This window comes from Ahaetulla prasina, chromosome 2 (genome assembly GCF_028640845.1).
Source record: "Ahaetulla prasina isolate Xishuangbanna chromosome 2, ASM2864084v1, whole genome shotgun sequence".
Taxonomy (NCBI): Eukaryota; Metazoa; Chordata; class Lepidosauria; order Squamata; family Colubridae; genus Ahaetulla; species Ahaetulla prasina.
The window spans coordinates 41743636-41771405 of record NC_080540.1 but is presented as its reverse complement, the minus strand read 5'-3'; the positions used below and the strand labels follow the sequence as shown (position 1 = coordinate 41771405).

The window sequence follows — 27770 nt, the reverse complement described above, 5'->3', positions numbered from 1 at the left end:
TTGTTTTCCTACGTGGAAGCTGGACGACCGCGCCTGCGCAGGCAACGCGACCATCCTCCTGGCGCGTGCCATATCCGGGTTGGTAGTTCCGCCATGGCCGACGACGGGCGGCGGGTCGAGCATTACAGCTCTGGAGACCGCTGAGAGAGAAGCGAGGAAGGTCGAGGCGGAGGGGCCCGGTCGGGCTCCAGCAGAGGAAAATGAGTTGGTTCAACGCGTCGCAACTCTCGACCTTCGCCAAGCAGGCTCTGTCTCAGGCGCAGAAGTCCATCGACCGAGTGCTGGATATCCAAGGCGAGGAGGAAGAGGAGGGCGAGGGGGGTCCTGACGGAGCTGCCCCGTCCCGTGTAGGAGAAGCAGGTAAGGTGGCCGTGGAGGGGAAGTGGGAGGAGGAGGAGGAGGAGGAGGAGGGGGAGAGGTTTTACCCCTTCCCGTCCCTACCTCGAGGGACCGCACACCACGTAAAAATCGGCAAACCCTTCGCTTCAGGCGCCTCTCGTATACCTTCTTGCACGCCTTTGCCGCCTTTGGTGGCAGCCCTGTATTTTGTTTGTTTCTTAAGTGGTGTCAACATGATGAGGTCAACCCTTTCGCCCAGGCTTGCTTCTTGAAAAAGGTCTTCGAATAATAATAATAATAATAATAACAACAACAACAACAACAACCACAACAACATATATTTTAAGAAGATACTTGGTTGATACCTAGGACGCTGGCAGCAACCCGTATCAACCATGAGCACCAGTCAATCACGTTTGTAACACATTTTTAAGTGTTCAGTTGACTGAGTTTCATGTTTAATGAATAAAAATTAATAGTAATAATAATGATGATGATGCTTTGGATTAAAGGTAAAGAAGTTTGTGCAGAAAGTAACAGGTTACAATAACATTGGTTCTGTGATCGGATTCTGCATAATGAACATACACTGCACATTACTATGTGTTTTCTTGGACTATTTATTTTTATTTATTTATTTATTTATTTTGTCACAACAATATATATAAGCATTGTACAAAAGGTTATATAATATATAAACATATATATGAGTAAATATTAGGAGGTATAAGCATATATATATATATATATAGGAACAAGAAAAGAAAAACAATAGGATAGATAGATGGGGATTGAGATTGGGATTGGGAAAAATACAAACACACACACACGCAAACATACCTGCCGCTATCCTCATTGATACCGCACTTCTGTAAATATGTACCAAATTCAATTCCAATTCAAACCTTTATTGTCAATGCACAACATGTGTACAATGAGATTGGATAATAGAATAGAATAGAATAGAATTTTTATTGGCCAAGTGTGATTGGACACACAAGGAATTTGTCTTGGTGCATATGCTCTCAGTGTACATAAAAGAAAAGATACATTCATCAAGGTACAACATTTACAACACAATATATATATTATAATAATTCTTATAAGCCTCTTTTAGTGCAGCCCCCCCAACACAAAATACATCTCAGTGACTCATAAGTGAAAGAAAGAAAGAAAAACCCTAACCCAATAGATCATACTAACAGACACAGATTCCTATATACATATATGTGCATAACATAACATTATATTATATTACACCAATGTACCCATTAAATGTACCCATTAAAATGAATGGCTTTCATTTCCAGGAAGTTGGGAATAAAGTTACATTTCAAATTTTCTTTAAATGTGTCCTGATATTTCTAAGTCACCCACTTCTGTTCCTTTTAGACACTTAATCTTTATTTACCGTACATGAAATCCTGCCATGCTGGAATTAGAGGGATAGAGGGGAATAACAGTTCAGACACTTTAAAAACATTACATTTTACGCTTGTTAACTCATAACAATTGTGTGTTTTATATTTCCTGTTCTCATCTTTTGGTGATTCCATATTTTCTCTATTTCCTTTAGTTATATAATACGAGCATTGTTATTCGGTTCTGTTTATGGCTTTCTTGGTCTACAGAAGATCACATTGATGTACTGAGTAACTTCAGTATAAAAATTACACTATGATCTTGTAACTACTCTATCTGTAATAGTATAATTACACTATCCCAGAGGAGTGTTGAATTTGTTTTTCTAAAGTGTAGTTTGCCATGGCAAAGTTAATAAGTTACAGAATATTGTCATACTGAAATAGTGGGAGGAAAAAGTAAATTAATGTAGCATCTATTCTAACTCTATTAGAGTTAGATGAATTAGAGTTAGAGTTAGCACAATGAACTACTTGGAAAAAAATAGTTTGTTATAATCATTTTTCCTCTATTTTTTCCCTTTATTTGTTCAGTTAGAATGCAGTTGATGAGTAGATGCATTAAATAGGTGAAAGAACAGCTTTTCACAAAAGAAAACCAAAACATGAATTATTTTTGATAAGTCTTTTCTAAGAACATTAGTTCATTTGAATTATGCTGTCTTAGTAGTTTTACATATAAATACTTTGATTTCTCACAAATTGCTATATTCTTTTTTTTTTTTTTAATCACAACAGTATACGTAAACATCAACATAAAACAACAACACATCATAAAAGAAAAACATATATATAAGTAAAGGTATGCAGTAACTATATTAATTTGATATAATGAAAGGGAACAATAGGACAGGAACGGTAGGCACTTTTGTGCTCTTATGCACATCCCTTATAGTCCACTTAGGAATGGGGTGAGGTCAATAGTAGACAGTTTTTGGTTGAAGTTTTTGGGATTTTGAGTAGAGACTATAGAGTCAGGTGGTGAGTTCCAAGCGTTAACAACTCTGTTACAGAAGTCATATTTTCTGCAATCAAGTTTGAAGCGGTTGACATTAAGTTTGAATCTATTGTTTGCTCTTGTATTATTGCAATTGAAGCTGAAGTAGTCTTTTACAGGAAGGATATTGCAATAGATGATTCTGTGTGTTAAACAGGTCATGTCGGAGTCGGCGGAGTTCTAAATTTTCTAATCTGTTTTAATCTGTTTGATTAAATTGCATAAGAAATAATTATGTAGGTTTATAATATTGCCATTCACATTTCTAGACTATGTAAGGAATATAATATAATATCCTCCTGAGGAGAAGCCTTTGATCCGGATTTTGTGTGACATAATGTTTTTTTGGAGCTTTGAATTACCAGATATATATTTTACCTAAAACTTAATTAAAAATAGGAAGAAGGTAAACAATCTATAATGTAGTTGTGCAATGAACTTTTAGTACTTGAGTGTTTTTGTGAAGATGTTTGAAAAGTGTTAACAATTCAAAGTATACAAATATAATTTATAAACAGTGAAAGAAGCTGCAAGAATTTATTAAACAATATCCGGAATAACATATTTCTTTAACTGATGCATCATTAAAAATTCCTTATCTAACATGGATATTGTTTCTTGCATACATATGTTGCATCTGATTCTGTTGAGCCTCCCAAAATATAACTTTGTCCAATATAAATTTTCTGCAATTTTCTTTATAAATAGACTGTGTCAGTCTTTTAGATACATTGTTCTTGTAATTCTTAAAATTACCAATAACTGCTAACTGTATGTGTGAGACTTCTATTCTGTGGCTTTGCTTCTTGAGATACAGTTTTTTTGAAGTCCTTGTATGATCAATGCAAAACTTCCTAAACACTGATAGAATAGCATTATAATAGAGAGGACAGCTGTTTCTGTAGCAATGGTTCAGTGGACAATGGACTAACTTTTTTGTGCAGCATTTATATTACAACATTCCAAGAAAGAATAATATTCAGAAGTATTTAATTTGTTTTATATGTTAATTAATTATGTTAATTAAAGATATAAATATTAAAAGCACTATAGAAAATGCAAAGTCATATTGGAACAATATAAATATTTACATAAAATATAAATAGCAGAACTCTCAGTATTGAAAACTCGTACACTAAAGTGATGCTTATATAAATGATTAAGCAGAAATATGAGAAAGAGAGAGCATGAGCACTGTCTGATTTGTCAGGGAGTTCAAAAGTCTGAGAATAGCAGTGAATATATGTTAACTACATTTTATATTATATAGACCTAAGAATTAGGATTTACTATTAGAGAAACAAACTTTGGATGCCCTTTCTACTATGATTAAAAGAAAAAGGTTACCATTTTCAACTTCAGATTTTATTTGATCACGTTTACTGCTGTGTCTAAGATATAAACTTCGGCTGATTGTAATTTGTTTTGATTTAAAAGACTATTTTTCATCTAGAGATTTAATTTCAGTGAACTGTATTTAACTAATTCCAAATTATTTAGAGTCTAACATAATCCTTTAAATGCAGTCAGTTAAAAATAAAGCAGAAGATTCTAATTTTTAAATGAAGAGAACTTTAGAAAAGAAAACATAATTTATTATTATGCCTGGACGTACTGTAGCTAATACCTGCAACCAACTTTCCCCCCACCTTTGTATTGGTCTGTGATAAATAAAGGTATTTTTGAGAATCATGACCCTTTAGAAGTACAGAAAGGTAGAAACCTTGTGGGCATGGTATATGCTATATAAGAAATTAACTGATCTGGGTTGTTATGTAATTCTTAATATACTATATGTTTAACTGTTTACCTTTGATTTCTCTTTTTTTCTCATTTGTAATAGGAAAAAGTTCTTTAACAAGTGGAAGATGGGATACTTCTACTTGGGGGACCAATACAAATGTAGAAGCCCAAAGTCAGCCAATATCATCTCCTGCAGCCATTACCAAACCAGTTCAGAGAACTGTGGTAGATGAATCAGAATCTTTCTTTAGTGCCTTTCTCCCACCAACCGGTGTCCAGAGCATACAGCAAAGCCCAGTGGTATCTAAGCCACCTGCCAAATCGCAGCATCCCAAAGAAGAAATAAAAAGCACACTGCAGGAACCTCTGCATATTGACCTGCCAGAAACAGAAACAAAAGACTTTTCTGTAGAATTGAAGAGCTTTAATGATGATCAGGAAAACTTAGAGGAAACCAATTCAGAACCATTCAATCTCACCATCAGCTATGATGGAAACAATAGTATAAGCACTGGTCAAGAAGCATCTTCTCAGAATATCACAGTAGCAGAATCCATTTCTGTTGTGAAGTCAGATTCAAGAAGTGATAGTTCTGGGCATGAGAATGATATCTCTCCACAAGCTCTGCCAGTAGACACAAAAAATTCAAGTTTGGACACTAAAGAGCGAAAAAGCGAAGACAGGCAAAGCAATACCCCTTCACCTCCAATTAGCACTTTCTCCTCAGGGACATCTACAACTAGTGATATTGAAGTTTTGGACCATGAAAGTGTTATAAGTGAGAGCTCAGCTAGTTCAAGACAAGAAGGAGCTGATTCAAAAGCTAGTCTCCATCTGATGCAAACCTCCTTTCAGCTTCTGACGGCATCTGCTTGTACAGAATACAATCGCCTAGAAGATTTTAATAAATTGACAGAGAGTTGCTGTTCCTCTGATGCTTTTGAAAGAATAGACTCATTTAGTGTACAGTCTTTAGACAGTCGTAGCATAAGTGAAATAAACTCGGATGATGAATTATCAAGTCGGGGGGGTGTTTCAACTTCCATAGCTGTCAACTCTCCATCTCCAAAGAGTGATGAGACTGAACCTATAAAAAGTATGTCTGATGAAATCCTAACTGAAAATCTTGTCGTTCCCATGGAAGAAATGGAAATGGAAGAGAGTGGGCGAAGTGCAACCCCTGTTAATTCTGAACAGCCCGATGTCTTGGCTATTTCAGCGCAGACTGATGAAGAACAAAGTCAGAAGGAAGAGAAAGTGGTACTTCAGCTCCCAAATGAAAAATTGTCTAGGGTACAATGTGAAAAACAAGAGCTTTGCAAGGTAATACTTATTTTTATTTTTGTTCTCTTAAGATGGGTTATATCATGTCTCTCTAATGAAAAGTTGTGTGGCATTCTTCTCCTCAGATCTGTTTTGATGTGGTTTCTGTTTTATCTGCTTTTTATTTTTATCACAACTGGTTGCCATTGTTAATCAGATCCTCTATCCTTATTAAGTGATGTCAGATGATTTGCAGCTTTCTACCAGCTTCCCTCTTTGACTTTCCTTGTCGAAAGCCAGCAATGAAGGTTGTACCATTATTAAGCATGATGTTAACCATTCGTGATATCCTGTTACTCTTCCCGTTAACTTTGCTTGTTGGAAGCCAGGGGTGAAGGTTGCAAATGGCGATCACGTCACCCCAGAACTCTGGAACATTTTACTTGGAAGTCAATCACCAAGTGTCCTGATTACAATTATGTGACACTGATTGTTGTAAGTAGGAAGCTTGGTTGTAAGTACCACTTGTTCAGCCTCATTGTAAGTAGAATGCTGAGTGAATGGTTGTTAAGGACTATCTGCAGAGTGAATATTATAAAATAACTTCTGTGTCTCCTATTCATATGTGCATTCAATTCTGTGCACGAAATCATAGGTGGAAAATGTATTTTTGCTTTGGATTTGTTGAGATATATTTGATAAAATCCAAGCCAAATTTTATATCCTAGAAAATTGTTCCATTAAAATAGTTACAATTTTACAGTGGAGGGAATATCTTCTTCAATAAAATATTTTATGCCACATATTTTATCCAAGAATCTGCATTTTATATTGAATAACTCTATGGAATAAGTTTTTGTGTCAAAAAAGTCGTAGGTTTCAAGTTTCCAGAGGGCTTTAGAGCTGAGTGAGGCTTGAATTTGAGTCTCTAAACTTTAGCAAAAGTAGATCATTGCATAGTTCTATATATATTTATTTTATTTTATTTATTTTGTCACAACAGTATATATAAGCATAAGCATGAAAATAAGTATATAATATATAAGCATAAGTATGTAATAACTATATTAATTGGATATAATGAAAGGAAACAATACGACAGGAACGGTAGGCACGTTTGTGCTCTTATGCACGCCCTTACAGCCTCTTAGGAATGGGGTGAGGTCAATAGTAGACAGTTTTTGGTTAAAGCTTTGGGGATTTTGAGAAGAGACCATGAAGTCAGGTAGTGTGTTCCAAGCATTAACAACTCTGTTACAGAAGTCATATTTTCTGCAATCAAGATTGGAGCGGTTAACATTAAGTTTAAATCTATTGTTTGCTCTTGTATTGTTGTGATTGAAGCTGAAGTAATCTTCAACAGGAAGGATATTGCAATAGATGATTCTATGAGTTAAACACAGGTTCTGTCGAAGGCGGCGGAGTTCTAAGTTTTCTAAACCCAAGATTTCAAGTCTGGTGACATAAGGTATTTTGTTGTATTCAGAGGAGTGGAGAACTCTTCTTGTAAAATATTTCTGGACACGTTCAATTGTATTGATGTCTGAAATGTGGTATGGGTTCAAAACAGGTGAGCTGTATTCAAGAATTGGTCTAGCAAATATTTTATAAGCTCTGGTTATTAGTGTAGTGTTTCTGGAGAAGAAGCTACGTAAGATTAGGTTTACAACTCTTAAAGCCTTTTTTGCGATGTAGTTGCAGTGGGCTTTGGCACTTAGATCACTGGATATGAAAAATATGTTTGTTCTGCATAAAAAAAATCCTTTGGAAAGTTTCCAAATTGTCATAGGTTAACTCTTAAATTTCTTTGTAGCATTAAAGGAAGTTTTTGAGAAGACTTCTATGTTTTGTTTTTACATTAAAGCCCCCAAAGACTTCATTTTTAACAACTGCCATTTTTATAATCTACAGATTATTGATTCACTGACGGAAAAACTAGAGGTGAGGGAAGCACGTCTACTAAGTGTTAGTAAAGAAAAAGCACACTTAGAAGAAAGCTGTGATAACCTTAAAGAGTAAGTTTCCTATTCAGAGTATGTTAAAAGATTGTGATCCCTTTGGTAAATGGATGTTGATGTATTTTGCGTAAATGATTTTGTGTTTGAAATTTAATTTATTATAACTGCTCATTTAAAATCTTGAATGCAGTTTAAATGAATTAACATAAATGAATAATACAGAATTGATTGGAATCTGTTTAATAAGAAGGATAAATAGATACATAAGGCAACACCAACATAGCCACAGTTGGTCTCTGATGCTACCTATATGAACTGTGTCAAGGAATTTAATAAGAGCTTAGCTCAATCATTAAATAAAAATAAGACTGGAAAATATGACTGTGTGAGCCACTGAGTTTGTTCTCTTCAGTGGATGATACTCAATTGACTTTGTCACTTGTTTTAGTACCTTCAACTTGAGAACTGAAAAATACAGTTTGTAAGCTATTGTTTTATTTATATATGTATGTATGTATGTATGTATGTATTTATTTATTTATTTATTCGTACTTTTATACTGTATTTTTAGAAAGATTTCAAATGTATGTCAGCACACACATAATTATTTAATTATTTTATGTTTAGTGAAATCTTCAAAATGAAAGAAGAGAATAGTAGTATTTCATCTCTTAAGGAAGAATTTGCTCAACGAATAGCAGATGCAGAAAAAAAAGTTCAGCTTGCATGCAAAGAAAGAGATACAGCTAAAAAGGTAATTGCCCTTTGTTTATGAGTGAGATGTGTTAATCTCTGATCCATGTTATAAAAGTTACTTTGGAAGCCACCATAAATGATGTGAAATAACTATAAGGCTGGAGAAACATGATGTTTGGTAGAAAAGATTTGTGCAGTATTGGTTGATCAGACTTCACTGGAAGTATTCTGATATAATTATGGGAATACTTCAAGTTTCAGTACAATTTAAAATATTTCATACACCTTGAGAAAATCATAGACCTGATAGCAGTCATTTAAGTCATCAAATCTAACAATCTGCTAAGTTCAGAAATAGAGATGAACATGTTGTTTGTTGGCTCCATTACTGAACTATGAATATTTTCCTAAATGTAGTCAGAATTTCTTCATATAATTACTTCATGTCCTGCCTTCTATGGTGATGCAGAATAGGGATTAAATTTCTTTATTTTTTCAGATACTTAAAGAGTGGTATTACAGCTGTTCTCCTTTCTTCTCAAGGCTCAGTATATTTAGTTCCTTCTGTCTCTCTTCCTAGGATTTCATTTTTGGTTGTCTTCTATGAATTTGTTCTACTTTGTCTGAATTTTTGTTTTTGACTTACTTTATATTTTTACTTGGGTTATATGCTGCTCCGATCATAACTTTATTCTGAATTTATACATACCCAATACAATAAAACTATTTTTTTATGACCCTGTAATCCTTTAATTCGGGAAACTGGATGGAGCTGAGTGTTTATTGGCCGGATGCCTTTGATGCCACATGAAGTTCACAGCAGGTATTTTCTCTTTGTGCCTTAGGAAAGAAACATCTGCTGCTACCTAGGATTGAACTCTCAACCTTCCGAGTGGGAGGAAAGGTCTTCACCACTAGGCTACCCCGCCACTCAATACAAAACAAAAATTGGATATAAAAACTATACAATTGTATTATGAACAATATAAGAAATATGTCAAAATATGCCAGATAGTATTAACAACCCATACAATAATCCCCCTCACTGCAGATGGGTTCAAAGATGACAACTGAGATTCCAAAAGCACATCAGAAAACTCAGCTCTTAATAGTTTTTTGAAAGCTCAGGAATGACTGTTCCAGTAAGAGAGGACATTTACTGGGGAGGCCCTACTTCATGAGCCCTCAGATGAAACTTTCTTTTTTCAAGCCATGTTTAATGTATACAAATAATATGAATGAACTGTGTTTATCTTAGGAAATAAAGGTTCTCAAAGAAGATCTAGCGACTAGATTGAACAGCAATGAAACAGCAGAATTACTAAAGGAGAAAGATGAACAAATTAAAGGATTACTAGAAGAAGGTGAGTATGAAGTATTATTTTAAAATGGAACTTAGTTAAAGCAAATTGTAATATTAATACTTGTAATAAATGTTTCAACTGCTTGGATAATTTGAGTGGTGCCCCAGAATGTAAAAAGTTATACTCCTCTATTAGTTATGCATAGCATTAATTAATTAGATCCAATATTTCTTTTCAGGAGAAAAACTTTCAAAACAGCAATTACAAAATTCTAACATTATTAAGAAATTAAGAGCCAAGGAGAAAGAAAGAGAAAACACCAATACAAAGCAGAATAAGAAAATTAAGGAATTGGAAGAAGAGTTGCAACATCTGAAACAGGTTGGATTAATTTTTAGACTTTTAGACTGCACCCATTCTTCCTGGGCTGATTATTTTATTTTTGTAAATCTATCTCCTAAGGCTGAAAGCAACTGCCAAAAGGAAATGTACTGAAATGCAATGTTGTGAATTTCAGAGCTATTATGTTACAGCTCCAGCTTCCTTGTACAGATGTTTATATCTCAAGCAGTATGGGCAGACAAATCAGGAATTTTTCTACAGAAGACAATAGTTTAATACAGCAGTTTCTAGACTTCCTGACACTTTGGTTGTGTAAAATGATAATTGAATTTGTGCAACTCTCCCCTTGAATAATACTTCCATATTTTTCAATGGCAGACTTTTTGTTTACGTTTTCAGTGTTTTATTTTAAATAATTTTGAAGGGAATATTTCTATAGGTTGGGTGCAGACACATTCAACATGCACTATGGTGTCTCTTACTTTTATGACTGTAGAGCAAAAAAATTCCAGTAGTGGTTTATTTCAGGCTTCCATTATTCTCTTTTGCAGAACATTTGAAATAATTTGTGTGCTTTTGCTCTGTCTGAATGCATGGTACTCAGGAAATCACAATGAAAATTTGTTTTCAAAAATCAAAACATTTTTCTTTTTCATGAAAATGTCTAAAGTTAAATGGGGCTAAATAAATTGATAAATCAATACATGCTTAACTGATTAAAAACAATCTGGTTTGTTTTTACTTTTTTCGGACATACAAAATAAATCTTTGGAAATACATGCACTTTTTAATTTGCTTTTTAAAAAATTAAACATGAAGGCATGCAAGCACATCGCTTGCAGCAAAACTGTCTGCTGCTTTTGTCATACTTAAAATATTTTATACAATTAAATAGCTGGCTGTTTTGTTTTCACTGCTTATTTTTCTAACTATGTTTTTGCATTCTGACACAAGATATTCTGAAAGTCATTTCATGCATAAAGTAATTTCAATTGTTTCATAGATTAAAATCTGTAAATTAGATGGTTATAGCTTTTCTTTATTGCAGGTGTTGGATGGCAAAGAAGAAATTGAAAAACAACATAGAGAGAACATCAAGCAGCTAAATAGTGTTGTTGAATGCCAAGTGAAGGATCTTACACGACTTCAAGTAGATCTTGAAGATCTTGAAGAAAAAAACAGAAGTTCACAGGCAGCTCTTGATAATGCATACAAGTAAGTCTGTTATCAGAATAATGAATCAGGGCTAGGAATGCTTTCCCTTTTTAGCACTTAAATATTGTATTGTGCAACATGCGTGCTATTTCATTTTAAAATATCGAACAATATGGTAGGAGTCAGAGAAAGCTGCTGTCATAGAGGATATATCCAACATGATGCATTGATTCTGACTGCCAGCCTCCAAAAAGAATCTTGAAAAGTTGTCTCCTCTCCCTATCTCTCCCCTGTCACTGGGCCAGTATGATATATGTGCCCATTTTAAGCTGTAGTTTTTAACACTCTGCAGCCAATATACTTGAATATTGTGATATTTCGATTTTTTACTACTCTATTAATTATAATGGCATGGGGATAACAATATAAATTGAATTAATAAATATACATTAATGAAATACCCAATTTTATCAATTATTAAGTTATGAGCTTCTACATGCTCAGCACAATTTTCCTCATTTCTTCTTCCTATAGCCATTTTTATTGTTTGATTGTTGCTCTTGGTTGCTGTTTTATATTTTGTGTTTATATAATCTGTTTGTTTTATATTCTTTTGGATTTATTTTTCTGCTTTATTGTTTGTTTTTGTATATAATGGTGCCCAAAGCCACTAAGCTACTGAATTGGGTAACTTTATAAATCTGTCTAAACTAAAATGAACCTTTCTCAGATATTACTTCTAATCCTAGACCACATTTGGAGGATACCAAGATACAAATATTCAGATGATAATCCATAGATAATAATCCATCTCTTTTTTTCCAGAGAACTTGCAGATCTTCATAAAACTAATGCTGCAAAAGACTGTGAAGTGCAAGAAGCAGCATTAAGTCATGAAATGAAAGTTAAGGAGGAGCTGGGTTTAATTCTGGAAAAGGCCCAGGAGGAGGCTCATCAACAACAAGAAGCTTTAGCAATTCAGGTAAATGTTCAATTAAACGTTGAATAAGTCTTGCATGCGGTATTATAATACTGTCTTTTGCAATGTATTTTTCAGGGCTTAGATTTAACATCAAAGAAATATCTTGTGTCAGATAGTTAGACATCATCAGGCCATGTGTAAGTCTTGGGTATACACATTCAAATGCTCACCATCAATAACCTGCATTTCTTCCTAAAACAGTATTGAATTTAATACATTTCTTTATCCATTGTTTTCTTTAGCATTACTTCTCTCAACTTTGCCAGATATAATATTGTTTCTACTTATTATATGTTCAAAGTTTGAAAATTTCTGCTTTCTGATCATTTCCTCAAGGAAATGGAAGCAGTGATCTTTGTTTTGATCCAGAAGTGATTGGATGGTCCGTCTTACCATCCATGGTATTTTGATTGCTATTTCCAAATTAATACTTTGAAGATTTTACTTGATCTTTCTCTGAATCTGCCTTTTGCAATCATATTACAGTATCATTGCTTTTACTATTCTGATATTCCTTGTTCTTAAAAATTGGTGTTATCCTTAATGGTCTTGTTTTTCTAAACATATTTATAGTTATGAATAGATGAATTATTAAGACTGTTATGTCAGAAACAAGTAAACTGATGAAACTTTTTAAGTAAAATATACGTGAAAGTTTATATATTTCTGATGGATTACTACCTTTGAATGTTGAAGGATTTGTTTGTTCGTTTGTTTGTTTTATTAAATTTCTATGCTGCCCATTTCACTGTTGCATCAATTCTGCAGCAACATTTGTCTGTTATGGCATTCAAATAAAGCATTGTTCTTGTACCTCAAATTGTTTGCTGGTGATCCATACTATGCCTTAAAAATGTTAATTTATTAAGCAGAATAATAGTTCCAAACATGAATTTCCTAAATCTAGCAACCTGAATATATTGTATGATACTAGTAGACTAAAGTGTGCTAGATTTGCATCTTTAGTGTTTGGTCCATTGTATCTTTATTTCTGTTGTATAGGTAGCAGACTTGAGAATTGCATTGCAGCGGGCAGAACAACAAGCAGCTAGAAAGGAGGATTATTTACGCCAGGAAATTAGTGACCTTCAGCAGGTACCATAGCAGTTTCTTTTGAATTGATATAGTGTCTTTACTTTTTCCATAATGTTATAAAGCTACATTGACAGTTCTGATTTTCTTTCAGTGAGCAGAAGTAGAAATAGAAGTTATAAAGGGAGAAAATAATAGATTCTTTGGTAGTACTAGAACGATATACTTGTTATTTTGTTCTACATACAACAACTAGTCTGGGAAAAAGATGGGATAAAAATCAATGGTGCCTATTTAAATCACTTAAGATTTGCAGATGGTATTTTCTTCTCATAACATAACATAACATAACATAACATTTGCACAAAGCAGGAGAACCATTTGGCTTAATAATAAACCTGAAAAAGAGCCAGGTTACGTTTAATAAATTCACCAAAGAAAGAAAAAAATATATATCTGAAGAAGAACTAGACGTAGTAGACCACTACATACACCTCAGCCAACAGATCTCAATGGTGGGTGATACAATAAAGGAAATTGAAAGGCGTGTTAAATGTGATTGGCAGGCATTCGGCAAGCTAAGCATAATTTTCAAGAACAGCCTCCCCCTATGTCTGAAGGGAAGTTTTTGATCAGTGTGTACTACCTGCTCTAACATATATATGCCAGTGAAACATGGACAGTAACCTCACAATCAATACGAAAGCTAGGAATGGCGCAAAGAGCCATGAAAAGATACATGCTCAGCATTACAAGATAGAAAGACCTGCACATGGATTAGAGAACAAACAAAAGTATATAATATCATCAAGAGAATAAAAGAATGGAAATGGAAATGGGCTGGTCACATAGCAAGAAGAATTGATGGCAGGTGGACCAAGACAATCATAGAATGGATCCCACTGGATCAAAAGCATCCACAAAAGAGACCTAAAACAAGATGGATTGACGACATCAGCAAGTATTGCGGGCCTAATTGGCAAAAGAAAGCTCAGGACCGTATCAGTCGGAAACATGTGGAAGAGGCCTCCATCCTGCAGTGGACAGACAATGGCTAAAATGATGATAATGACACTGTGTATTGCAAACATTTTAAAACTTTTTTTAAAAAAAATATTTCAAACATGAAATAACTGTCTCAACTTTATTAGATGTGTTCTTAATCTGGAGTGCATTTATTTGGAGTTCAAACCACTTTTAATAAGATCAGAACAATCTAGACAAGATCAGCATGACCAATTTCCCAATTAAAACAGTTACTCCAAGCTCAGAGCAGGCGGTTCCATGCTATGCACATTTCTGTTAGGTACTTGAATTCAGTTTAGCATTCGTGTGTGAAATATTAACATAATTGTTCAGTAGCAGAATTTATCCTCCATAGCAATGTTAATTGTGTTAGAACAACACACTGCATGTAAACACCAATTAACATTCTTAGGGTTGTTTCCTGTAAGGAACTTGACCATATATATATGGCTCTGGGAAAATTTCACGTTACTCCTGGTTTTCTTGAACACAAGTGATACTTATCCTGCTTAAAATTTCAGAGACTTCAAGAAGCTGAGACTCGCAACCAAGAACTCAGTCAAAGTGTTACATCTGCAACTAGGCCTTTGCTCCGGCAGATAGAAAACTTGCAAGCTACTCTGGGAGCACAGACCTCGTCATGGGAAAAACTAGAGAAAAATCTTTCTGAGAGACTTGGTAAGGAAAAAAAAATTGTCACTCTCTTAGACCGAATGTGTCAGAAACCTTTTATGCAGAGCACTTTAGTTGATTGTGGATATGCACATATTCCTGGAATAATTAAATATGCATCCGACTCTGGAATTTCTGTTAGGAGCATTAGACTGGCTGTGATATCATGAACTAATTCATGTCCAAAAATGAATGGTATATATATCTACCTAAAATTGGCCCTTTGGCTGTAGTCATGTTAGTAGAATTAATGAACCTCATGTTTCATTTTGGCCTTAAATCTCACTTGGCCATATCAATCTGTTTTTCCAAGATTAAAAACAGCTTGGCTTTGTTTGCAAGCCAGTGCTGAATTTGTATCTGTTGTCAGTCTAGTGTGGAAACACTTCTTCCATCCCACACCTACCTGGTATGCTGCCCTTCAGGCAGCTATAGTCTTATTCCGTTTTTCATCTTATCAGAGAATTTTTTTTTATTCCTTTCAATCCACAATAGTTCTTAATAGCAGAAAGGCTCTTATTTGTCATTTGTGTAAAAACAAGTCAGTAAAATTAGAAAACGGTTATTGTGAGAGAGACTGGATATGGGGTAGGGAGTTACGGCAGGTAAACTTTCTTATCTTTTGTTCACAGGGTTGTTTCATTCCCCATTCCCACTCTTTATAGTGGGAAAGTAGCCTATACAAATATGGAGACCACCCTCAAAATGTCATTTCCATTTTCTTGCCTGCGTAGCACATCCAAAGGCCAAACTAGATGAGCGTGAAAATTTAATGTATCTTGTTTTTCCTCCTAAAAATAATAAATGTATGGTGAGGTAGTTATTGAGTATAGAAGGCAAATGAAGGAAAAGTTCATCTTTGTCATCTTATGCTTACATCCTGAAGAAATTTCTCTGTGTACCTGCCATTATCCTAGTGACAGATTTTCTCCCATGAAAGTAGAGTTTTGGGGGTTGGGGAGAAGGGGTCATTAGATTGACACATAAAAGAAGAATTAAGCTCTCCTCACAGTGCAGGGTAAAACTCTACTTTCATGGCAACAATTTTCAAATAACTATATCAGATTTAATGTATTGGATTGACTAGTTTGACTGATGACTACTTTGCTTCCCTGACAACATTTTTCATCAAAAGTTGTGCTTTTTAAAATACCAGATTGTAAACTCGTAAGAATTCATAGTGCACCATATTTTTATTCTTGCCACTAGGTGAATCTCAAGCTGCCTTAGCAGCACAGACTGAAAGAGAACGGGCTGCTACAGAAGAACTTCTTTCCCACAAGATCCAACTTTCTTCCACTGAATCACAAAATAGTCTCCTGAGGCAAGAAAACAGTCGCCTTCAAGCTCAACTCGAAGCAGAAAAATCCAGGCTAAAGAAACTAGAAAATGAAAACAATAGGTAAAATTTTATAATCTCTCAATTTCTGTAAAAACTGCATGCACATGGTTCAATGAATGAAGTTGGGATGTGATGGAGGTGTAATTTAAAAAAATATTTTGAAAGCAATTTCTGTAATGCTATTATATATGATGAATTAGGATCTTAACCACTGATACATTTGTGAATAGGTGCTGTTACCACAACATGCACCACTCCGTGGCAACCAAATCTAACTGTAGTGTTGATAAACACAGATGGTGATCATATCACATAGCCAAACTGATCACGTGTAGATTTAGTAAACAGTTGCACGTTTAATACCAGTTCAGGATATGTGTAATACCTTTTTTCTGTAATTTCCTTTTCACAAAGGTATGAAGTTGAGCTAGAAAATCTTAAAGAAGAATATGTAAAAGTTATTGAAGGGGCAAAGAAAGAAAAGGTTTGTTTAACTAACAATTCTTTGTATAATGTTGCTTCACCAGGAAAAAGAATCAGTTAATAAATATTATTTTGCTTTCCTCAGATGTTGTTATCTACTCAGTTAGAAATGGAAAAAATGAAAGTTGAACAAGAAAAAAAGAAAACAATATTTGTCCAAGAATCTGCAAGAGAAAAGGTACAATACTTGATCTTGTCTGTCCAATAATTCTGGATGTTAAAAACTTAAACAAATGTTGGAAGATGGGAGATATTTTGAATTTTAGTACTTTAGTTTTGGTTCATGTCTTTTTTTTTTTTTTTAGACTCAGGGCGGCTTAAATTGTGTTAAGCAATAGTCTTCATCCATTTGTATATTATATTCAAAGTCAACTTTTATTGCCCCCAACAATCTGGGTCCTCATTTTACCTACCTTATAAAGGATGGAAGGCTGAGTCAACCTTGGGCCTGGTGGGACTTTAACTTGCAGTAATTGCAAGCAGCTGTGTTAATAACAGACTTAGTCTGCTGAGCCACCAGAGGCCCCAGAAAGTCTTGAAAGTATCATCTTTTCTAGACAGCATCAATATAGGTTTTGCACTATATATTATATGCTTTGGGTAAGGAAGGATCTTTCTAATTCATGGCCTACTATTTCCTGTTTCATTGTGTTTCCTCTACTGATTTTGTTTTTCTCTTGGTTGTATTAAGAAATCCTCTTTTATTCTGTTGGAATATTAACTCGGACATAATTTGAGATGTTTATTTCATTGTATTAAATAAATTACAGCTGACACAAAACAGTAATGATTTCAGTAATGCATCAGGTACTAATAGAAAATTGAATACTCATGAGCCTGAGCATTTTCTGGTGGAATAGCAGGTTCTACATATAACTTAAAATGAAAGGGATAAATCTAGATCCCTGGTTGCAAAGTGGTTAGAATGCATTATTGCAGGCTAAACTTTGTGTATAGCCTGGAGTTCGATCCTGACGGGGCTCAAAGTTGACTCAGCCTTCCATCCTTCCGACATCAATAAAATAAGGACCCAGATTTTTGTGGGCGATATGCTGACACTGTAAACTGTCCAGAGAATGGTCTAAAGCATTATGAACCGGTATACAAGTCTTAAGTGCTATTGCTATTAAACTGTTTGAAAATAGGACAATTCTACTTGTAAGAGAAGAAATTGCATTTTCTTTGTCTGTACTATTGGAATTTATTATCTCTCCAAAATGCTATTTTGCATGGTTTTCTTGTTTCTTTTTCCTCTCAGGAGCGTAAATTATACATTTCATCAACAATGGAAACTGTTTCCAGCACCCCAACACTCTCACGCTCAAGCTCCATAAGTGGAGTTGATATGGCAGGACTCCAAACATCCTTCATATATCAGGTATTGCTCTTTATACATTTCAATCCTTTTTTGATATTTGTGCATGTTTCTGGAGCATTATGTTTAAAGCATTTTATTAGCATTTCTGTTGAATCCACTAAAAGCTGCTTTGCTCAGATGAGGGCATATTTTCAAATAGTTTTATCACTAAATGTGAAATAGGAATGGTAAAGGCCGCAGAGCAAAATATGGGGCATAAATAAAATTAGATTTTTGTCTTAATCCACTTTTGGTGAATTCAGATTAAAGTTTATATATCACGTGTAAGATCAGATAATAAAATTATTTTGCAGTAAACTTTCTCAAACATTAATTTATAACAGTAATCATTTTGCTACTATTATTTCCAAGGCATCTTTTAATCTCTTAAAAGTTACATTCATCTGTCATATGTAATCTCTTTCCAAACAATTAAATCTTTACGAGAAATGAAAAATATATTAGGCTGTAAAAATAGTGACTAGCTAGAGGGCATTTCATGCCTGTCATGGCTATGCAGGGATTTCTGTCTGCTTGGTCTGTCCACATTGCCATACTGTGACATTTTATTAGCTTTCTTTTCAGAGTTAAAAAAAAAATCAACATTATTATGGTACAAAATCATAAATAATGTGGCTTATTTAACTTCATGGTTATATTGCATTGCAGGATGACCAGTATGACCATTCTTTTGGTTCAGTGTCTGCAAGTGGGACCAATCTGTATGACGTAATGAGAATGGGAGCAGGTTCAAGTATTATGGAAAATCTTCAGTCACAATTAAAATTACGGGATGGAGAGATTTCTCATCTCCAGGTAAACAGAGAATCACGTATCAATTCTTTAGATAGTGTGTGATCAAGATTAATAACATGCCAGTCAGAGAAATTAACTAATATAGGTTCAACTGTAGTTGGATTAATATAGTAGGATGAGCATATATTTTAGATAGTTTCTCTTGTTACAAGCCAAAAATAAGAAGAAATAATTGAAATAATTACACCTACTGTGTTTCCCCAAAAATAAAACCCTGTATTATATTTTTTTGAACCCCGAAATAAGCGTTTGGCCTTATTTTCGGGAAGGTCTTATTATTTTGGGGCACATGGAGCAAGATGGATCCTCTTGCCGTCTTACCTGATTTCCGGCTCTGTCTCCCTAACCCTAACCAGAGGAAATGGCAGGGACCGGCTGCACGTGCATTTAAATATTTTTGGGGAGGGCTTGTTTTCAGAGGAGGGCTTATTTTTAGGGAAACACGGTAATAATTATTTTGCAAAGCAACATAGCTGAGAGAGACCTTTAGGGAGGAGGAATGATTGCACAGATAGAAGACTTTTCTAAATGTTGAGTTCATGAGCTTGCATTTCCTTAAGTCAAACCTGAGTTTTTGTGTACGCTAGTAAAGTATTTTCATTTATTCATTTTACTTTATCCTGTGTACGTCAAGTTAGAAAATATAGAAATTTGCAGTCTTTCCCAAGTTCACAGTGACTATTCAGACTTAACATTATAAATGAATGAATTGGTTTTAAAATGTATTCTTTATTTGTATTAGGGTCTTATTTTGCATACAGTACTATTAATATAAAATGTAGGTTTGCACTAGAAACACTTTAACTAATGAAAAACAAATTAAATTAAAAACTTAGTGAATGGGTTTTGAACTCTTATTGTCAAATATTATTTTAGTTGGAAATTGGAAATCTTGAAAGAACTCGATCAGTAATGGCTGAAGAGCTGGTGAAATTAACAAATCAAAACGATGACTTAGAAGAAAAAATAAAGGAGATCCCCAAGTTACGTGCACAATTAAGGGTAGGTTTCTGTCAATTTATTTCAGAATAAACTTAAAGGAGAGTATTACTAATGTAAAACCATGAAGTGAACAACAGCAACAGACTTTTGGGCAACTACTATTATTTTTACAATAAAAAAATAACTCTTGTTTTGACTACATAAAAAGGATTATATCTTATATTAAACAAAAAATTAATGACAGAAAAAAGTAAGAATCTTTGTGGGAACAGTTTTATAATTACTGGACAATATTGTTCCAGGATTTGGATCAGAGATACAATACCATTCTGCAGATGTATGGAGAGAAAGCAGAAGAAGCGCAAGAATTGAGATTGGACCTTGAGGATGTAAAAAATATGTACAAGACTCAGATTGATGAACTTCTGAAGCAAAGGCATAGCTAATTATTGTTCAGGTTTTGATCTGAAAACAATGTTGCATTAAACTGTAGAGCTGTTTCTGTACATGTAGTTAATTTGTAAAAAAATGTATTATAAATGATTATAATGTTGAGTTGATATGATGGCAGGAATCATTGTGCTTTTATGATGACCGGCTGTCAGCCATTAAATTATTTGTTAATATTTAAAATCTTTTATCTCCAGCTTGCTCTCGTCTCTCATAGTATACATATTTACTTGTACAGTAATAACTTTAATTGTGAAAACATATGATTGAAACTCTCACATTGATGGTGTTGTACTGTGTCCTTATGCCAGTAAAAGGGATACTGCTGGCAATTGGGATTCTCTTACCTCTGCAATTCTTGCATTGGTTCCAGATCTGCTCCTGAGAGGTTGGGAATCTCTGAGGAAAAAATACAAAAAATTGGAAAAGAAGAAAGCAAGAAAAAGTTATATTGTGAAAAAATATATTAATATGGCATTGGTTTTCAAAAAATGTATCTGAAAATTTGCACTGATATAAATTTACTTCTTCATACTTATCTATTCCTATATAAATGGATATTTAAAGGAAAATATTGTGGGTACTTTAACTATATTAATAGCAATGACTTGATTTGCTATAGGTAATAAAAGAATGGTATGTCTTTATATCCTTGGTATCCTGCTCATCAGGGGTGGGTTCTACTTATCTTTACTACTGGTTTCGCAATGGGAGCGCGCACACGCTCTCTTCGCTTGCATGCGCGTGCTTCTGCGCATGCGCAGATCGTATCTTATTACGTCCGGGCAGGTGGGTGGAGCCTCCCGCTGCTTTTACTACCAGTTCGCAAGAACCGGACAGAACCAGGAACAACCCACCACTACATGAGGTTTACTATACTGCCTCTTTAAAGCAAGCAACACTGAGCAACTTATATTTTAAAAGCAACCATACCCTCTACTTGATACAATTTGGTATATTTTTAAATGTTTTGCTGTGTTTCAGCATAATATAGAGAAACAGATAGCCTAACGTTTATTAGTTTAAAGAATTGTGAAAGGCAATGCAGGGATATGTTTGTAAGAAAGTTCACACTTAAATAGTTCTTTTTGCGTCGTGGCTTAATTCGGTGTTTGTCAGTGTGCTAATATTTCAAAAGCGAGTAAACCTGTTTCAAATGAGATGCAATGGTTTGAAGAACCATTTTTTAAGAAAATATTTGTCAGAATATAAATAAGTAATAGTATTGTACTTTAAATTATCTTTCTAGCTCTTTAAATGAAGCAGAAGAATCACCAATATCAGATTCTTAATATTCATACGGTTTTCAGAATATTACTGTTGTCATTTTATTGTGCTTCATTGTTTTTACATTGTTATAAGGAACTTTTTAGAAAATTAATTTTATTTTACTGAGATATTTGACTTGATAAATCTTTTAAGGTTTTAAAAATATATTCCTAAAAAGTGAAAAAATATTTGATATGTTTACCAAAACTTTACCTGCTGGCAAACAGATAAAGATCACTCTCTGAAAATATGGAGAGGTAACTTACTTCTTAGCTGGTTAACAGAATTATCTTATGTTAGTAAGATTTGCTTTCCCTGGGTTACTCTCTACAAAGGTTTCACTTAGCTTGAAGTAGAAACTTGGTAACTAACTTATATGAATCATACTCGGAAGAAACACATAATAATAACCTCCTGCAACTGAATTGTTTCTGAATAGTTAAAGAAAGTGTTATAATATGGGCTCCTGCTACACTGAGGAAAATAATTTTTTATACTATATGCAAAAAGCTGTAGCACAGATAGTGATATTAAATTATTCAAGAAAACGTGAAATGTTTATATTTTATAGTATGCATACATTTTCCTGACTATATTGAATTGCAGTACACACTAATGAGAAAATCTATTGACTCAAAAATAACTTGTGTTAGCAATTCAGTAATTCTGAAATAAAAATGAGCAATGGTTGCTGACAATATAATTTTCCTTTATAAGATGTGACTAATCACCAAAATAGTACATTAATGAATACAAAATAACATGATTATTGGATCTAAAATTCAATCTATGACTTTTTATAAAAAGATATGCATATTATTTAGTTTTAAATTACTTCTGTATTTTATTTGAATTACATTAATTTAGAATAAATATTCTTCACTTTTGAGAAGTGGAATACAATCTGTTATGGGGACACCTCTGTTTGCCTTAAGAACAAAATCCTTAAAAGGTTTTTAACTCAACCCTTGAATAAGTTGTCCTTTTAGATAATTATTATCACATGTGGCCTATTCATGACCATTGGTTAAACTTAGACCTATAATACAGGCAATCTGCAATGTATTTTTGGCAGTTTGACAGCCTATTTCCTTTACATTTCTTCAATTTACTAATTTCAGTCAAGAAATGTTATGTCTATGAAATTTAATCTACCTTTACATTTTAAAATAATTAAAAATTAAAAAATATATGTTTCAGACTGTTTCTCTCTTATTCTGAAAATAATTTGATAACTTTTAATGTGTTCTTCCCCTATAAATCTGTTCCACAGTTTTTGCATGTCTGTAGACACGTGATTGTTTTGATATGTACAAGGACATGAATATATTCATTTTATATTCTGAAAAATGGTTATCTTCATAATGTTAACATAAAAAGTGATTGCAAGAATTTATTATTTTTCTACTATAGAAATAAGGTTACACATTTGATTGCGAGGAATAGAGAATAAGATTTGAGAAACAAATTACTAAGAAATATATAGCTTAGCATATATAGTAAAATACTTCTGCCAATAGGCACTTTGGGCAACTCAGTACACTTCAGTGGGACAAATAATCAGGCCAGGTCCTTCTTAATATCCATTGGGAATATTAGTTTGGCTTTTAATAAAAAATATAATGAATTAGAGCATTATATTTTAGTTGTTTAAATCTTTATTCTGTCTGTATTAACATGATTTATCTTTTTGGCTATCTAAGAAAATCGAACATTTTATAAAGTAAATTAGTTTTAAATAAGGTGTATACATTAATATGTTACAGTACTATAAAACACTGTTAACATTGTGTAAATAGTATGTTTAAATTTTGATTGGTCTGAGTAAAATATTTGAAATAATACTTTATGTTTTCTTAAATTAAAAAATTGTATTCTGATGGCTGTTAATTAATTAATTAATTAATTAATTAATTAATTTAATCAAATTTTTATACCGCCCTATCTCCCGAAGGTCTCAGGGCGGTTTACAGCCCAATAAAATACAAATATAATACAAGATAAAACACTAATTAAAAAACTTATTTAAATAGGCCAAAATTTAAAATTACAATTAAAATAATAAAACCCCATTAAAATTAATTTTAAAATTAGAATTCTAGTCCAGTCCTGCACAAATAAATAGATGTGTTTTAAGCTCGCGGCGGAAGGTTCGAAGGTCAGGAAGTTGACGGAGTCCTGGGGGAAGTTTATTCCAGAGGGTGGGAGCCCCCACAGAGAAGGCCCTTCCCCTGGGTGTCGCCAGTCGGCACTGCCTGGCTGACGGCACCCTAAGGAGTCCCTCCCTGTGAAAGCGCACGGGTCAGTGGGAGGCAATCAGTGGCAGCAGACGGTCCCGTAAGTAGCCCGGCCCTAAGCCATGGAGCGCTTTGAAGATAGTTACCAAAACCTTGAAGCGCACCCGGAAGGCCACAGGCAGCCAGTGCAGTCTGCGCAGGAGTGGTGTCACATGGGAGCCACGAGGGGCTCCCTCTATCACCCGCGCAGCCGCATTCTGGACTAACGAGCCTCCGGGTGCTCCTCAAGGGAAGCCCCATGTAGAGAGCATTGCAGTAATCCAGGCGAGATGTCACGAGAGCATGAGTGACCGTGCATAGGGCATCCCAGTCCAGGAAGGGGCGCAACTGGCGAACCAGGCGAACCTGGTAAAAAGCTCTCCTGGAGACGGCCGCCAAATGATCTTCAAAGGACAGCCGTCCATCCAGGAGAACGCCCAAGTTGCGCACCCTTTCCATTGGGGCCAATGACTCGCCCCCAACAGCTGCAATTGCAGCTGACTGTACCAGGGTGCCGGCATCCACAGCCACTCTGTCTTGGAGGGATTGAGCATGAGCCTGTTTCTCCCCATCCAGACCCGTACGGCTTCCAAGCACCGGTACAGCACTTCAGCAGCTTCGTTGGGGTGGCCCGGTGTGGAAAACTCACACCAAAACCACTGATGATCTCACCCAGCGGCTTCATATAGATGTTGAACAGGAGAGGCGAGAGAATCGACCCCTGCGGCACCCCACAAGTGAGGTGCTTCGGGGTCGACCTCTGCCCTCCCGTCAACACCGACTGCGACAAACTAATAATAGTTTGCAAGCAAATAATCAGTGATTAAATAGGTTCTCAATGCATGGGTTGGGTTTTTATGGGTACATACGGTGATATAAAATTATCATGATTCCCTTTTAAGGTAAGCAAAAAGTATTAATAATAAGCCAAATATATTAAAGACGGAACATAGCAAAATGAAATATAGTTAAACCTAGTTTATAACATCATTTACTATTCTTCCCAGTGTTCATACAGTGCTTTCTAATATTGCCTTTTATTCTTTAAACTTCTCATCTTTTATTCTGAAGATCTCTTCAACTCCATCCAACCACAAAATTCTTGATCTTTGTTCTGTTGACTCATTCATTCCTCCTCGATATATTTATTTTGCAATTCTTCCTATATGGTCAAACTACCTCAGTGTACAGTGTTCATAATGGTTTAATTGGTATCTATTAGTTGTTGATGCTCATCTTTCATTGCACAACCTTCTTAGGTACCACATTCGCACTGGACTCACCTTTTTTGTTAGTCATGCTGTACCTGTAAGAAAAAAAATCCATCTGGTTCAGCCGGGAGAAAGGCTCTGGAAATAAAATGGAGGCTGATTGGAAAGAAGGATTCCATTTACTGACAAAGTGAATTGCCTTTATTTTTTCACCTAATAAAAATTAATGTTAGGACTTGTGGAGGAGATATTAATGCTAGTCATTTAACTATATGCTATTTCTTTTCTTGAAGCCAACAAAATATACAGTGTTTCAAACTTGAAATACTAGGGCATCAATTTTGTCATTGATTAAATTTTATGTACAGCGTTCAAAAAATACACAAAAATTCAGTGTTTCTCCCTTTTTAAAATAGAGGCAATTCTTTCTATTGTTTTTCAAGATTGCAAACTGTTGATTTCTGTGTTGCCATTTTATGAACAATTTAGAAACAAAGAAGTGAGTTCAGTACTTAGAGATTAATATCACAATACTGTGAGAAAATATCAGTGCCTTTCTGAATTTCAAACTTCTGTACCTTATTGCTTTATAAAACCATCCTTTTTCTGGGATATAACAGACTGAAATGAGAAAAAAAAGTGCATTGCAAGAAGCAAGAGAGCCTATATTCAACTAAAATCCTTAATTGTTTAATTTTTGAAAGAGAGGGGAACAAGGACTCTTCACAGAAAAAGACATTCAAATGGTAGAATTGGATGCCAAGCTGTGGCAAGTTTTTTTTTTTTTATTTTAAATTCATATCCCACCCTTCTCCGAAGACTCAGGGCGGCTTAAATTGTGTTAAGCAATAGTCTTCATCCATTTGTATATTATATTCAAAGTCAACTTTTATTGCCCCCAACAATCTGGGTCCTCATTTTACCTACCTTATAAAGGATGGAAGGCTGAGTCAACCTTGGGCCTGGTGGGACTTGAACTTGCAGTAATTGCAAGCAGCTGTGTTAATAACAGACTGCTTAGTCTCTTGAGCCACCAGAGGCCCTAAGTGAGAAGAGTATGATTGCAGTTCTGGATATACCCACTTCTGATCTAATTGTCTCCAAAAGAGGATGCTATGTGGCACATATTTGGCATACATTGTCTCAGTGGCATAAATCCTGTTGGTTAAAGAAAAAAATTAACTGTTTTTAATGAACTTAACGTAATCGTACTGGATCAATTAATTCTGGACTGGGAACTATCTTGTGTCACATAAAAAGAATATACCTGTAGAGATTGCAGAAGCATATTGGTGCAAATTTAAAACTGCAAATAGGCAGTGACTCTCTTCCCTCTCAAAAATTAAGCAATTAAGGATTTTAGTTGAATATAGGCTGTATTGCTTCTTTCAATCCAGTTAAATTAGGATTTAAAAGTTCTTAGGCGTTTTAGGACATCGCTAGAAAATTTCTTCACTAGGCAATTATGCTGCCATAACTACCGTAGCAATAGATGGTCTCCATTAGTGATATATCCCCTTAACAATACTGTACTGTAGTTGTGTAATGTTACAAAAACTTCATGTGAGACTTTGGAAGAGCATTTTCAATTTTGCTTTTGATAGCAATCCAATTTCATTGATTCATCAAAACAGCTAAAGACGTCTCAGAATTTGCAACCTAGATTATACAAGTTCCTGAATCAGAAACAATTTCAATTAGATGGGACAGAAGATTTTCTGGATACATTTCACTAAAGAAACAAATAATGAATCCAAGAATGAAGAAGACATCACTAGAAGAGTTTTGAATGAAAGCACACAAACAATATCCAAAGAGGACACTGAGGTCTTTGCTTCAACATACATTTTCTGAAAGATTAATTGTATTCACTACTATGAATAACAAATACTGAAATACAGTTGTCTCAATCACTTGATATTATTCCAGACATGGATATGATATCATCACATGTATTTAAGTCTCATTTTAAGATTTATAATTAATGTATTTTAACACATTGATCCAAGATTGGGAAAACCCAGGGTGACTTGGGCAAACCATTCCAGACCTTCCTACCTTGCGATTGTTTGCTACTGTGAATAAAGGAAACTCCCAATACAAGCCACCTTGAGCTGCTGAAGAAAAGGTGGGATAACAATATTTAAAAAGTGAAGATGCCCTGCATCGAGGGCATTCTTGGCAAGAATCATTTATTTTTCCAAGATCTTTTTGTAGGACGTTCCTCAACTTCCCCATCAAATCAGGCTCTGATTCCCTGTTAATCTTCGTTCCCTGTCCAACTAGGCTTCATCTATCCCTACCATGACTTGGATGACTGGGAAGCTCCATAGACTGTAAGGTGCATTTAGTTACCTTCTGTTATTCTCACCTGCTTCTTAATGAAAAATATGCCCTATTTCAATATTCATTCCTCCCGTTTTAGAAAGAAGTAGCCCTCGGTGTCCCTGATTTTCTTTTTTTTTTTTATATTTTATTTGTTTGGTCTTCCAGAGTTTATTAAAGTTCGAGACATACTGTTTTAAGACTCTCCAGGGCTTGGGCATCTTCCGAGATGACGTGAACGTGGGAAAGCGCCTCTGTTCACATCCCAGAGAGCTGTGGCCGTTGCCAAGGAGAGGCCCCCGGGAGACACCCACAGCCTGCTTGGATGCCGATCCTCCCGGTTAAAACAAGTCTCGGACTATCCGGCGC

The 27770-nt window shown here is 34.7% G+C and overlaps 1 protein-coding gene and 1 long non-coding RNA gene across 2 annotated transcripts; one reads left to right on the top strand and one right to left on the bottom strand.

Moving 5' to 3' along the window:
* Positions 1-32: 32 nt before the first annotated feature.
* On the top strand, positions 33-22781 carry TMF1 (TATA element modulatory factor 1). The gene is made up of 17 exons (XM_058166813.1): positions 33-360; positions 4601-5823; positions 7675-7778; positions 8349-8475; positions 9676-9781; positions 9960-10102; positions 11112-11278; positions 12044-12200; positions 13203-13295; positions 14780-14936; positions 16140-16332; positions 16687-16756; positions 16841-16933; positions 18014-18133; positions 18782-18928; positions 19805-19930; positions 20173-22781. Exons 1-17 carry the CDS (start codon positions 201-203, stop codon positions 20314-20316), a joined length of 3330 nt encoding a protein of 1109 aa, XP_058022796.1. The 5' UTR covers positions 33-200; the 3' UTR covers positions 20317-22781.
* LOC131190021 (uncharacterized) lies at positions 16176-27770 on the bottom strand. Its single transcript, XR_009153200.1, has 4 exons — positions 27594-27770; positions 25149-25214; positions 20668-20719; positions 16176-16312 (listed from the first exon to the last, which is right to left on the bottom strand). It is a non-coding gene; the product is annotated as an uncharacterized LOC131190021 (long non-coding RNA).

Bases quoted from the DNA above. Each gene is read 5' to 3' on its own strand.
- TMF1 (XM_058166813.1), top strand. From the start codon at position 201: ATGAGTTGGTTCAACGCGTCGCAACTCTCGACCTTCGCCAAGCAGGCT. The intron at 13,296-14,779 runs GTACCATAGCAG...TTAAAATTTCAG, and splicing joins AAATTAGTGACCTTCAGCAG to AGACTTCAAGAAGCTGAGAC. The intron at 18,134-18,781 runs GTATTGCTCTTT...ATTGCATTGCAG, and splicing joins AAACATCCTTCATATATCAG to GATGACCAGTATGACCATTC.